The sequence below is a fragment of the Symphalangus syndactylus genome, chromosome 13 (genome assembly GCF_028878055.3).
Source record: "Symphalangus syndactylus isolate Jambi chromosome 13, NHGRI_mSymSyn1-v2.1_pri, whole genome shotgun sequence".
Lineage (NCBI taxonomy): Eukaryota > Metazoa > Chordata > Mammalia > Primates > Hylobatidae > Symphalangus > Symphalangus syndactylus.
In genome coordinates, this window is record NC_072435.2 from 111,703,098 (window position 1) to 111,718,252 (window position 15,155).

Consider the following 15,155-nt stretch of genomic DNA (forward strand, 5'->3'; position numbering starts at 1 on the left):
CCAGGATGGTCTGAAACTCCTGAGCTCAAGCGATCCACCTGCCACGACCTTCCAAAATGATGGGATTACAGGCATGAGCCACCATGCCTGGCGTTGGATGTACTTTTCTTTTCTTCTTTTTTTTTTTTTTAACCATCTCAGCAAATACATGGCTCTTAAAAACAGACATGTCCATTTCTATGTTTCCCACAAAACATCTGAGTAATTACCTCCAGACCATGTGTGCTAAACTTCGAGTTTTGAATATTGCTTTAAATTATTGCTACCACTTGTATATGACTTTATTGTTTACCAAGCACTTGTATATATTACCTAGTATGTACAACAGCCCAATAAAGTATGTATTTATCAGAAAAAATAACCGAGATTCAGAAAAACTATGAGAATTAAATAAGGTCACTCACCTTGTAAACGATATAGCCAGGTTTTACAACAAGGTGCGTTCAATCACAAAGCATATGCTTTTCCCCGATATCTTCTTTAACTATAAACATTTATTTAATGCCCACTAATTGCCAAGCATTGTGCTAGAAACTTTGAAATTTTGTCTTACTCTGGTAATTTTCATGAGGATTATGTATGTATCAGGCTTGACAGTTTATTTTCAAAGTTTAGCAGCCAAGGCTTTGTTTACTCTAATGTTCCTGCCAGCTTGGCCCACGTTCAATGCTTATAAATAAATAATCTCATTTCAGCTCAAGTATGATGAGCATCCTCTCCATACTGACCACAGTTCTAATTAAAGTGAGGTCAACTACAACAATAGCAAAGTTAATATAGGAACTATACTACTCAATAAAGAAGGCAAAAATGTTCCCAATTTAAACAATTTCTGAATTTTTCCATGAAGACAGGCAGTTCCAACTGTCAAAACTGTCCCATAAAATTAATATTTATTATTAATGCAGACACTTTACTGACAGGGAAAAATATTTATTCAGAGCTACTAAGCACTAGTCTATCTTTACATCCAACAGGGAAAAGAGTTGTTCAAGGCCTGTCCCTGGCTGACAATGATCACTGGGGCAGAGGCTTCAGCTATTCTCTGATTTAGTATTCTTCAGTTGTTCAAAATTAAAAAAAAAACAAAAAACCCTATATTTTATCTATATGTGAACACATACACACATGAAGGGGCAGATGTGTGTGCAAACCTTAATAAAATCTAAACTATTTAATAACAATAAAGACTAATGTGGACAGAGTTAAAATTCTGAAGTGTATGAATTCTGTTTGTTTATAGTTTTCCTTTTCCATTTTGTAAAATCCTTACGTTACTCTACCACCTCCATCTCTTCCAACAGGAATTTCTGTTTTCTCACCTGTTCCATGGCAGGTAGACTATACAATTGTCTGAGATCTCTTCTCCCCAGGACACTCCTGGATCCTACTCACCTAGGATAGCCTGTTCTGGAGAGGTGGGAGGGGTCAGAGGCATCCCACAGTTACTTGGGTCCTTCACACTACCAAGCCCTTGCTGCCCAACTGTAATGTGGCCTCCAGCACTGGCAACACTCTGAGGAACCGGGATGTCATTCTGAGAGATCAAAACAAATGCTGAAGGGTAAACCATCCGAACACCACCTATAGGCAAAGAGAACAGGGAAAGAATCAGGACTGAGAAAGAATTCATACAAGACTCCCAATTTTATGATTCCAATGGTGAAAATGAGATGCTCATGAAGTACTGCCAACAGTGATAGGCTCCATTCTTTCATAAGTTAATAGCTGTTTAAACATGTGTTCCAACATGATGATAAGAGCATTTGGAATACACAGACCAAGGGTGCTTCAGGCAAGATAACTACTCAGCATATACCACTGTGTCAAGAGAATTTCTTTAAAAAGATGGGAAAATTATGGAGATTATTTCTGATGAATCTAAATGATTATCTTTTTAAATTAAGGAAGAGGAAGAAGAATAAAGTTCTTCAGGCAAAATATTTTCTCTTACCAACAATTACTTCAACTGCCACAGGGAAATCATCATCATATCCCAACTCGTCTTCCTCTTTCGATTCTTCTTTCTTTTTTAGCACCATCGGGTAGAAATACTGCCATTCCTCAATCAACTTACGAGTGGCTGGGTCTGACATCTTGTATGCTTGGCCTGTTAGCGTCCCATTTAAGCCATAAGGACTTACCAGTACTATGGAGGGGAGGAGAAACACATGCTAAACATTAGAGAAATAATTCCTACTTAAGTGCAACACTACATATGTGGTAATTTTAGGTTAGGTTACAGTATCACTTAATGTACATTGTTCTTTATTTCCTAACTGTATTTAAAGTATGATTTAAATTTTTTTTTAAATTATTTTTATAGAGACTGGGTCTCACTATGTTGCTCAGGCTGGTCTTAAACTCCTAGGCTCAAGTGATGCTCCCACCTTAGCCACAAAAGTATGATATTTTGAAGTTTCTTGTTTTAAAATTTCTTATTATTTATACACCTCTCAACCTCCCACAATTTTTAAACGAAATAAAATATGGATAGTACAATGTTATCAGACAACTATGCTTTGAAGCATATACATATCTGTTCAATAATAGCCTGTACAATGTAAACACTGAATCTCCCAAAACAGAAGAAAATCATTCAACACATAGACCCCAAATGCTGCCTAAAACTTGAACACCCTTGTGGTTCCTGAGACTCCCTAAACATCTGTGGTAATCAAAGAATAACATATAAATGAAATTTCTAACAGTGGGAAAGTCTTAATGTACAAAAGCTTGAAGCATAATAGTTATCATTTCTGTTTTGACTGTTTTAGAGGTCTGTTGATAAAACAACGCTAAGTAAAATTTGATTTAACTCAAAGTAAAGGACCCAAAGTCCTCTATCTTCTTTCAGTATTTGACCTTGATGTCATTTTCACTGAGTCAGACACAAAAATATAGTTAATAATAGTACTGTGAATTACCCAGCCAGTTCATAGCCTTAGAGTGAGTACTTCAATCTTCCAAATAATACGTTTCTGAAGATAAAGGCCACTTTTTCTTAATTCTAATTTTTAACAAAAACTCAGCATGGTCATTAAACGGAATGTCTTTTTCTAATTTTTTAAAAGAATTAGATCATATGTCACATCAATCAAGAGAGAGATAGCTATAGACATCACATGTATCATGGAGTCTTTCTGCTGTTCTTCAATGATCCAAATGGGATAAAAATACTGACTCCAACTAACACAGCTAATCAAGGGTAACTGTTTTGCAATAATGCTTCCAGGAAATTCCCACATCAATTTGGATAATTATGTTCATCATAATTATCCATAAGGACAGCAACTGCCTTAGTATGGTCTTCCTCCACACCAATCATGGAAAATAAGCAAAATAATGCTCCACAAAAGTATTCTATGACTTCTATCAGTGACAAAAATCAGAAAAATTAAAAGTGGTCTATAGGGACTTGGTATTCCTAATATTATTGTTCTCAACGTTGAAGATTAGAAATAAGTTCTCTTCCCTCATGACTAGTTATTCCTCTGTTATTATCATAACTAAATGCTTTTATTCTGAGTGATAAAATGTTGAACGAAGTCAGATGGTCCTCAGCACTTTTACACTCAAGAAAACAGTATTTTAAAAATTCTGACAAACCATAATTTGCAAATACTGTACAATTTGTACTGTACAGTCTAAGAATTGGGTTTTGAATTTTCTAGTAGTTCATACACTAAACACCCAACTTTACACAGCTTAAAATGTATTGCAGTAGGGAAGTTGGAGTTAAAAATTAGGACACAGTTAAATGTGGATTCAATGTTCTTTCTTACCTCAAAAAAAAAAAAAGTTTTATTATATTTGGGGCGAGAAACAGATGCTTTCATTGAATTAGATCAGAATAGTTTATAGAAAACAAAAAATAAATACAATGGAGGCTAAATGCTCATGACAGGCTGTTACAGCAATTACAATATTTTAGTCAAGTCTGTTAAAATATCAGTGTTTTTAAAAATTATATTGTGTGATATGCTAAGACTATTTCAACCAGTCATCTCTAATAATGACATATTAGACTGAACCAAAAAAAGACTGTTTCCATATGGTTCAATCTAATATTCTAACATTTAAAAGCTGTTACTCACGGAAAATTCTGAATTCCAAAGACAAAACTAAGATTTGTAATGCTCAGATCAAAAGGACATGAAGTTATTTTGGTGATATCTAGGTGGTAAAGCTTGAGAATTAATGAAAATATGAATGTATAAATTACATTTAAATTACAACTAAATATCTATTACCAATGGAGTTTAAAATTAAAACAAAGTTAGGAACATCGCTGAAGAAACTATACACTGCATAATTCTAGAACTTTGATTCTGATAGAAATTTCAAATACTAAGTATTTGGTTTATCTTCTATAAACCATTACATTCCTAAAACCTTGTTAATAAACACAACAATGAAAACCTTTAATTTGTGACTTTGGTCAATTACTCATTGAATTATATTTTTCAAGTATTTATTGATTTTCTTTTGTTCTGAAGGAAATTCTACATTTTACTCTTACAGAAGAATACACATAAGACCATCTTATATATGCAATAAGCTTCAGCGAAAAACTAACATACTATTACTACTTAATTATGAAATGGTAGTCTTTTCTTCCTTCTTCAAAATCTGACCCTTATGCTTAGCTTTAAAATGTCCATTTAAGATAAGGTCTCACCCTGCAAAACTTTACTGGGCAACATGGTTATCCACTCGGTGATGGATAGGGGTGGAGAGCAGGAACATCAATACTTACCTTGAAATGGTGCAGGTGAAGACTGAGCCATATGGATATGCTCCTCATTGATCAAATAAATTGGCTGGTGCTGGGCAATCTCCACACTTGTGCATACATTACTTTCTCCATGCAGAAAGAATGTGAAAGCACAGGACAAATGCTCACTACAAAAGAGAGAATGAGAAACTCAACTTTATATTTTGGTAGGAAATGGGTGCTAGAAACAGGAACTACAGGTAAGATACAGCTCTACTTTATCAACCGTCCAGTAAGGCTGACTTCTAATTATGGGCAAAAGAGAAACTTCTAATTCAGTATTGACAAACTAAGCCATCAGATAAATCTGGAAATATGAATATACTGCATTGAGAACTTTTGTAAGTTACTATACAAAATGTTTCCAGTTTCATTTGCATAAAAACTAACTCTTATGCCAACTATAAACACCTAAGAACAGAGAAAGAATTGGAATAGTTTTCTGTTGTCTCAGTGTCTAGCACATGACAAGCACTCAAAACGTGTTAAGTCAAATAAATGAATAAACACTTAAAAGACTTATTTTTTAAAGTGGCCCACTGACCCAGCGTAACAGCTCACACCTGTAATTCCAACATTTTGAGAGGCTGAGGCAGGAGGATAACTTGAGGCCAGAATTCAAAACCAGCCCGGGCAACATAAGACCTCATCTCCACCAAAAATAAATAAATGAATTAGCCAGGCACGGTGGCGTGCACCTGTAGTCCTAGCTCCTGAGGAGGCTGAGGTGGGAGGATTGCTTGAGCCCAAGGGTTCGAGGTTGCAGTGAACTGTGATCAAGCCACTGCACTCCACCATGGAAAACAGAGCAAGACCCCTGTCTCAAAAAAAGTGGCTTACGAACAAGATCAGAAGGCAACCCCTCAGCACATTTTTTCAAAATTGTAACTTTGGCCGTTAAGATAGCCATAACATATCTCCATTTCTCAAAACATCTCGTAAGAACATTTGCCTGATGAAACAAAATCACTTTTACTAAATAAAGCCAAGCAACCACAATTTTTAAAAGTCATCCCAAAGATGCTGCTTCTTTTCAAAACTTCTCTAAAATATTATAAAGTACATTTGGAGTACTACTAAAAAAAAATAAATGTTGTTTCAAGTGCAAAATTATAATGCTTGAAAGGAAAAAATGCAATAAAATTAAAATGTTTCTCTATCACATAGTGACACATATATATTCTTCTTTGACCAGTATGTTTAGGTAACATTTTTTGTTTTACCAAAATATGACATTTCACCAGTAGGAAACACCCAGTCTTGGTATCTGGGTATTTAACATGACAGGGTAAATTCAAGATAGTGACTACAATTTTAAAAGAATTTTGAAAAAAGTTTTAAAAACTCTTGATACCATACTTCTAAGTTTATAAAGTTCACAAAAGCAAAAATGCACATAATTTGAACATCTATAGGTATAAAATAATATAAACAGTAAAAACACTCTGTCCTTTATGAAAATGACACTAGAAACACACCATCTTCTACATACAACTTTATGCCTGGCACATTAAATAGGACCAAAATATAGTTTTACTGATTGTAGATTGGCTTATTTTTCAGCTGTAAATTCCAGCTAAGGGAGTTTGAGCTGACTTATCCCTATTCATGCCCAGTATCACATGTAGTTACCAGCTTATTTATAAGAAGCTGGTGGGAGAAATAAATGTAGACTATAGCCACAGAACATGTTCTCTATTCCACCGAGTCCCAACTGTGCACGAGAACAAATACAACCAACATTTATCTAAGAATGGTGCAAGGAGCCTGAAGTGACACTGAAGAAAACAGTCCTTGCCCTCAAGGAGCATATTCACTAGCAAGAGACTGATATGAAAGCACATGAATAAAATAAAGCCAGGCACAAACATACAAATAATAACAAAATGCCATAGAAAGGCTAACGAGTAGTGATTTCTTCAATTTAGAATATACAAATGCTTTAAGAAGAAAAGAACAAATGAAAATTTGAGAAATGTCCATTCAGGTATTTTGCCCCGCTTTTAAATCTGGTTGGTTTCTGCTACTGACTTGAGTTCCTTAGATATTCCAGATATTAATCCCCTGTCAGATATACAGTTTGCAAATATTTTCTCCTATTCCGTGGGTTACCCTTTTCACTGTTGGTCAGTTCCTTTGCTGTGCAGAAGCTTTTTACTTTGATATAACCCCATTTTCTATTTTTGCTTTTATTACCTGGACCTTTGAAGTTTTATTTTTAAAATCCTTGCCCAGATCAATGAATGTGAAGAAGGATTTCTCCTATGGTTTCTTCTAGTAGTTTCATACTTTTTTTTTTTGCGGGGGGGGCAGGCAGGGGAGAAGTGATCTTATATTTAAAGTTTTTAAATTGAATTGGTTTTGTATGTGGTGAGAAATAGGGGTCTAGCTTCATTCCTTTGCATGAAGAAATCCAATTCTCCCAGCATCATTTTTTGAAGACACTATTCTTTCCTCCAGTATGTGCTGTTGGCACCTTCTTTTAAATGAAGTGTCTGTTGATAAGTGAATTTATTTCTGGATTCTCTATTCTGTTCCATTGATTTACGTGTCTGTTTTTATGTCAGTGTCATGCTATTTTGGTCACTATAGCTTTACAGTATACTTTGAAGTCAGGTAGTGTGATGTATCCCCCCCAGCACTGCTTTGTTCTGAAAATAAAACATGCAAATGGCCAACAAGTATATAGAAAAGATGTTCAACATGAGTATTCATCAGGGAAATGCAAATCAAAACCACAATAAGATATCCCTTCACTCCAGTTAAAATGGACATCATCAAAAAGATAACAAATAACAAGTGTTGGCAAGGATGCAAAGAGAAGAGGAACTTTATATGCTGTTGGTGGGAATGTAAATTAAAACAGCAATTATGAAAAACAGTATAAAGATTCCTCAAAATGTTAGAAATCCAACTACCATACGATCCTGTAATCCCACCACTGGGGATATATCCAAAGGAAATGAACTCAGTATGTCAAAGAGTCATCTGCACTCCCATGCTTATTCATTATTATTCACAATAGTTAAGATACGGAATCAACCTAAGTGTCCATCAAAGGATGAATGAATAAAGAAAATGTGTTATATAATACACAATGGAATACTATTAAGTTATAGAATGGAAATCCTGTCATTTGAGACAACATGGATGAACCTGGAGGACATTATGTTAAGTGAAACGGGTCAGACACATAAAGACAAATACCACATGATCTCACTCACATGTGGAATCTAAAATACCTGATATCATATAAGTAGAGAGCAGAATTGCGATTATCAGAAGCAGGGGAGGGGAAGGGAAGAGATGGAGGTTAGCCAACAGTTACAGTTAGGAACAATAAGTTCTAGTATTCCATTGCACAGTAGGGTAACTAGATAACAATAATGCATTGTATATCTCAAAATAGGTAAAACAGAGAATGTTCTTACCACAGAGAAATGATAAATGTTTGAGGTTATGGATTTGTTAATTACCCTGATTTTATCATTACACACTGTATACAGGTATCCAGGCATCACTTTGTAGCTCATAAATATGTACAATTATGATGTGTCAATTTAAAATAAAATAGAATTCAAAAAAAGAAAGAAAGAAAATAGGGTGTAATAGTAGAAAGAAAAAGAGAAAACATGAGGCAAGGAACAGATGTGGTTAAGAGAAGGATATAGTTTGGAATGGTGGGATGTGACTGGAAAGGAGTCAAAAAAAGGATGTCGGGGGCCATCCCTTGAGACATCAAAAGACTCGTATATACAAAATAACAGGGAGTTAATTTAAGGATTGGTTTTAGAAAGTCTAAGGAATTGTTATAAAAATTTCAAAATAGTACTCATTTGCATTTGCTATGTCCCAAAACACAAACGGTTGAGAAGCATAAATAAAAAAGATCAAAATTGAATCAAGGATCTTTTATATTGATAACTTAAAAAACAAAATGTCCTTTTAAAAGAGGCACTGAAAACAAGAAAAATAGAAGTTATAGTGGAAATATAACAGAAGCCACCAGTAACTATATAATTTTTGGCAAGTTATTTCATCACTCTGATCAGTTTCCATATATGTAAAAGCACCTGTTAGTGCAGACTGCTGGGCCCCTGAGGTTCTGATTCAGGAGGTTTAGGGTGGGCCCCATAAATCTGCATTTTTAACAAGTTCTCATGTGATGCTGCTGCTGCTCCTGGCTCAAAGACCACACTTTGAGAATCACTGGATTTGATAATGCCTAAATCCCAACTATTAAATTCTATTTTTTCTAAGATCATGTAAAACAAGGACGGGAATGACAGCACTGACACTAGAAAGTTGAATCCCCCTGTGACCTAGCAACAGCACTTCTAAGAATTTATCCCACAGATAAAACTATGGTATTGAGTATAGATTATAGCACTGCTTGTAATAAAGTCTGAAAAACACTAAAATGTCCATCGGTAGAGGACCTGTTAACTATGGTATATAAGCTACAAAGTAATGCCCTGCAGCCATGTAAAAGGAAATGATCACACTGATACGGAAACACCTCCAACAAGGACTATTATGAGAAAAAAGGAACAAGGTACAAAACAATATGAATAACATACACCCAGTTGTATAACATGGGAAAGTGGGGAGAAAAATATTTCCACACACAATTTGCTTACAATTTGCAATGCGGCATAACATTTTTCTGAACAGATCATTTAAAAAACCTAATAATGGCTGGGCAAGGTGGCTCACGCCTGTAATCCTAGCACTTTGGGAGGCAGAGTTGGGCAGATCGCTGAGCTCAGGAGTTCAGGACTAGCCTGTGCAACATGGCCAAAACCCCATCTCTACAAAAAATACAAAAATTAGCTGGGTGTGGTGGCACTGCCTGTAGTCCCAGCTACTCGTGAGGCTGAGGTAGGAGGATTGCTTGAGGCTTTGAGGTTGAGGTGGCAGAGAGCCCAGATCATGCCACTGAACTCCAGCCGGGGTGACAGCAAGACTTTGTCTCAAAACAAACAAACAATCCCTAATAATTTTGGTTCCCTCAGGGAATGAAAAGGCATGACTAAAGGAGAAAGAGAGAATTCACAATATTCTTTTATACTTGTTGAAATGTGGGGTCATGTGTCACACAGAAAGCAATGTGAAGGCAAGATCCAAGGAAGCCCTTTCCTCCTATCCTTATGCAGCACTGTTTGTTGGCCCAACCAGAGGAGTGCTCTGGAGAAATCCGTGGTGCTTCCATTTGTCATATTTGGTGCTTAGTCAAAGCCTGCTGAGACCCTGATTTTGTAATCCAACATACTGGTTACTTGATTTGCAAGCCATCAATATCTTTATCCAAAGCAATGCTAAAAATGGTGAAATAAAAACTGTACTGAGAACAGAATCCTGTGTCATCTCATCAGGTAACTCCAAGTTACAAATTCAACAGTGAGTTGTCACTCACTCATTCTACTCTAAAGAGAATAATCAAAAAGGTTATGTCAAATGTCTTGATAAAATATGGACACAAAACAACTATCATATTTCTCTGATCTAGAAATCTGCCTGTAAGCAAAATTCCGGTGTTTTCATACAAAGTCCAACCTCCTTCATTTCACAGATGAACAAATAGGGCTAAAAGGACTTTAGTGTGCCCAATAACACTTCTAAATGCACAACTGGAATTGGCCTTAAAATTCAATGTTCTTTCTACTAGCTGGCTCGTACATAAGTGGGAACGTTCATTTATATTCTCTATCAACTTAAATTTTACATTGTTAAAATGAGATCAGATTTGAGAATGAACATTGATGATAAGGGGTTCTATGAATACAATTATAGATATGTTAGGATATACAGTGTTACATGAGAAGCAGGAGGTAAATCATTATTACAAGCTCTATACCATGTTGTTGCTTATCACTTATTACTCTTTTTTATTTACTCACCCCATTTATTTCATATATTTTCATTAAAAATTTTAAGAGACTTTGGAGATTATTAAGGTCAACCTCTTTCTGATTCGGGGGAAGGCAAGATTGCACCCAAAGTTACATAGCAAGTTCAGAACACAGGTGGAATAAAAACCCGGTCCTTCTTCTCAACATAGTGTTTAGTATATCCAAGATTTTCTACCTTAGATCAATGCTGCCTTCACCCCTACTCAACATCAACATAAATCAGACACAATGTAACTTAAACTAGTCCCTGCATCAGTTCTACTATCTCCCTTACTGCTATAGGCCAGAAGATACTATCAAATGAATACACAGAACCAAAAATATGGCAAGGTCAAAGGAAAATTGGAGCTTCACCCCTGTTCTCTTGGGGGCACGCCACTTGACAGGTATTCCATGCCTTCTCAACTCTGTTTATTCTCCACTCTTTACTCAGTAAATCAGGTCTGATTCAAGTAATTCTTTGTTTAACCTCTTTCTCACCTTAAAAATCTCTGAGTTAAACTTAATTCACCCTTCCCCAGAGACTCCTTTCTCTCTGTGAAGGTACTCCTATACATACTCTCTTCCATCACGAATAATCTTTATGTCTTCCTCAATTTGCTTCAGGTAACCCAACCCTGAAGCACCTCCTCTTGACCATGCTACCCTTTTCTTCACCCTCTACCAACTAATATCAAGTAACTAACATATAAATAAAATGATAAAAAATGGAGACATTAATACTAGTATCATCACTAAATAATCTACACAGAAATGAGATAAATAACTTTTCTAAGTATTATAAAAGAAATAAATAACGAACTAAGAAAATAATCGGAGTTGGGGTCTATTCTAAAAAGGGATTGGTCAGAGAAAAGCTTCTCTGAAAAAAAAAGGGGGAGGGAAGCATTTAAACTGAAGTTTGAATCATAAGAAAAAAGGAAAGTGGTAAAAAACCATTACAAAAAATTGAAACTTGTAAGTGCAAAGGTATGGAGTTGAAGAGTTTGCCATTTTTAAAGACATTTTTAAAAGGCAATGTGGCTATATCACTGTGAAAATGAAAAAAAACTAGTGTAATTAAACCTACTGAAAAGACAAAGATTACCAGAGTAGCTAAAATAATTGAAATAAATCCATCTACATATTGCACAAAAGGCATGCAAAGTAAAATTACACCAAAAGTTAAAAAAATGTAGAAAATCAAATGCCAGATGAATTCTAACAAGAAAAAACCTAGTACAGGAATAACAATAAATAAAACAACGAAATATTTTAAAACTTAAGTTCATCAATAAATATAAAAAGAGAAACTCAAGAAGACAATCAATCATGAACATGTACACAGCCATACTAGTATGCAATATAGCTCAGAAATATATACAGAAAAAATTAGAATAAGGAGAAACTGACAAATCTAAAATTAATAAATATTTTAACATGTTTTCTAGTGTATACCATGGCTTTCCACAAAGAAAGAACATATCCTTTTTCCATGAATACATGGAAGAGCTACAAAAATTGAATACGTAACAAGACACAAGACAAGTATCACATTTCAAAGAAATGATGATATATAGTCTACATACTCTTGGTTTTGTTTTTTTGTTTTTTTTTTTTTTGTTTTTTTTTTTTTTTTTGAGATGAAATCTCACTCTGCTGCCCAGCTTGCAGTGCAGTGGCACGATATCGGCTCACTGCAACCTCCACCTTCCAGTTCAAGCGATTCTCATGCCTCAGCCTCCTAAGTAGCTGGGATTACAGATGTGCGCCACCACGCCCAGCTAATTTTTGTATTTTTCGTGGAGACAGGGATTCACCATTTTGGCTAGGTGGTCTCAAATTCCCGACCTCAGGTGATCCACCCCCCTTGGCCTCCCAAAGTCAGTCTACATATTCTTTAACAACAGTGCAATTTAGTTAGAAATCAACAGTTTTTTTTGAAAGGTTAAAATAAAATCCTTTTGTTTCAAAACTTAAACGTGTACTTCCTAATAAATCATGGGTTACAGAAGAAATCACAATGGAAATCACAAAATATTTAAAACTGAATGACAACAAAAGTAATACATGTCAAAATCTACCAGAAACAGTACTTACAGAGTAATTTATATCCTTATAGGCCTAAAAGTCTTAAAAGAAATGAAGAAAGCAAAGAGTAAACACAATAAAACAGAACGAGGAAAATAATGACAAAAATATGTATTATTAATAAAATAGGAAAAAGCAACAGAAAGGATTAACAAGATAAAATTTCTTTTTGGAGCAGACTAATAGATGACAAAAATACTAGATATGACTGATTTAAGGAGAGGGATGAAAGATGTATGTGCAGGAAGGTAAGTGCTCAAACAATCCTGGGAACAAAAATAGAGGAAATAACTACAAACAAAGAAGAACACTTTTAACAATAAGAACACTATAAATACAGTAACTTTATGCTGATAAATCTGATACGTATGAAATAAATAATTTTCTATAAAAATAAAAGAATTTGAAAACAGTAACTAAAAAAACCCATCCACCCACTTCAATATCATCTTAGGTTTTACCAAATTATCAAGGCTCAACCCATTTCTCTTATTCAAACAGCTTCAACAAATGATGTGATGAATTAACATCGGCAAATCTATGAAACTAATACAATGCATTAACAGATGAATAAGAAAAATCAAAGAATCTATCTCAATACCTAAGAAAGAAGCATATGTTAAATTTCAGAAAAAAGTTCAATAATAATTAGTTTTAAAACTCTTAGGGAACTTTGGAAATCAAAAGGAACTGACCGAAACAGATAAAGCAATTGTCTTGCTTCACGTCAAAACTTTAGAAGAATCCCTTTTAAAAAATGGAGCAAAACAAAGATAACTGCTTTTCTACACAACACTGCCCTAGATATCCAAGTCAATGCAATAAGACAAGAAAAGAAAAAAGGTGGTATAAAAATCAAAAAGGGGCCGGGTGCAGTGGCTCACGCTCGTAATCCAAGCACTTCGGGAGGCCGAGGAGGGCGGATCACAAGGTCAGGAGATTGAGACCATCCTGGCTAACACAGTGAAACCTGGTCTCTACTAAAAATACAACAACAAAAAAAATTAGACCGGCATGGTGGCGGGCACCTGTAGTCCCAGCTACTCAGGAGACTGAGGCAGAAGAATGGGGTAAACATGGGAGGCAGAGCTTGCAGTAAGCTGAGATTGGGCCACTGCACTCCAGCCTGGGCAACAGAGCAAGACTCAGTCTCCAAAAAAAAAAAAAAAAAAAAAAAGGAAGTGGTGATGCTATCTTTATTTGCAGATGGATATAATTTTCTTGGATATCCTATGTAGACAATACATAGACTAAGAGAACTAACAAAAGAGATCAAGCATGTAGATAAGGTTGGTAGATACAAGCTCAATAACAGTTGTACTCCTACAAAAAAACTTAGAAAATATAATGGGGAAAAATATATCCCATTAGCAATAGCAATAAAAACTGTAAGGTACCCAGAAAATAAACCAATAAAAGACAGCTTAGGTTTCCACGGAGAAATTTATAGAATAGTCTGTTTGAAGAATACAAAAGAATATATGAAGTCTTTTAAAAGATGTATCATATTCCTGGATACAATAAATACCATAAAGATTATAATTTCCCCAAAATGACCTAAAAATTCCATGTAATTCTAATCAATAGCCCAAGTTTTTGACAAGCTGATTCTAAAATTTACATAGAACACAGTCAAGAATAGCCAACCCAAGTTTAAAGAAAAAAAAAGTGAGAGACAACCTGCTAGTATCACTATTTATAATTAAACCTTGGTAATTATAACAGGATAATAATGACTCAAGGACAAAGAGGCCAATGGAACAGAACAGGAAACTCAGAAATCAACCCTCCAATGGCCCAGTTACCCTTCTAACCAAATTGCCTATTGCTCTCTTCCCTTTCTTCTCTGCATTCCAGCCTAATAAGCTATTATTCAAACAATCACAATTTGAAATTACTGTTCCCTGTGCCTAGAATTCTCTTCCTTTCAGATATCAACACGGCTCCTCTCTTTACTTCTTACAAGTTTTCCTTAAATGCCACCACCTCATCAAGACTGTTCTTCCCCACAAAATTTAAAGTTACACCCGCCATGGGTCTCTTCCCTATTTTTTTTCCAATAGCACTCATCACACTGATACACTAACCACAGTGCTCAGGGGCTCTGTGGACCTAAAAACAATTTGCGAACTATAAGGCTCTCTCTATATTATGTTCTTTCTATAGATACTGGAAACAAAGGGAGATGAGGCTGAGAGTGGCAGGAAGGAGGAGAGGAGACAAGGAGAAAGGAAAAGAAGACGGATGGGGAGAGGAAATGATGGTAGAGCAGAGAGGAAGAAGAATATAGGAAAGGGTGGCGGGGAGAAGGAAGTGAAGAAGAGGAAGAGCGGGAGGAGATGATGGGGTAGAAAAAAGGTTTCTGGGATCTACTTGGGACTGTGGTGTATGAGTCT

The 15,155-nt window shown here is 35.4% G+C and overlaps 1 protein-coding gene across 4 annotated transcripts in view; it reads right to left on the reverse strand.

Moving 5' to 3' along the window:
* The window catches only part of MED13L (mediator complex subunit 13L), a 327,929-nt gene that overhangs the window by 59,990 nt on the left and 252,784 nt on the right, over positions 1–15,155 (reverse strand). For all 4 annotated transcript variants that reach the window (XM_055236713.2, XM_055236712.2, XM_055236715.2 and 1 more), the window contains 3 exons: positions 4,760–4,905; positions 1,955–2,149; positions 1,396–1,584 (listed from right to left, as the gene is read on the reverse strand). In XM_055236713.2, coding sequence (XP_055092688.1) covers positions 1,396–1,584; positions 1,955–2,149; positions 4,760–4,905 — 530 coding nt within the window. The remainder of the gene's footprint in view (positions 1–1,395; positions 1,585–1,954; positions 2,150–4,759; positions 4,906–15,155) is intronic.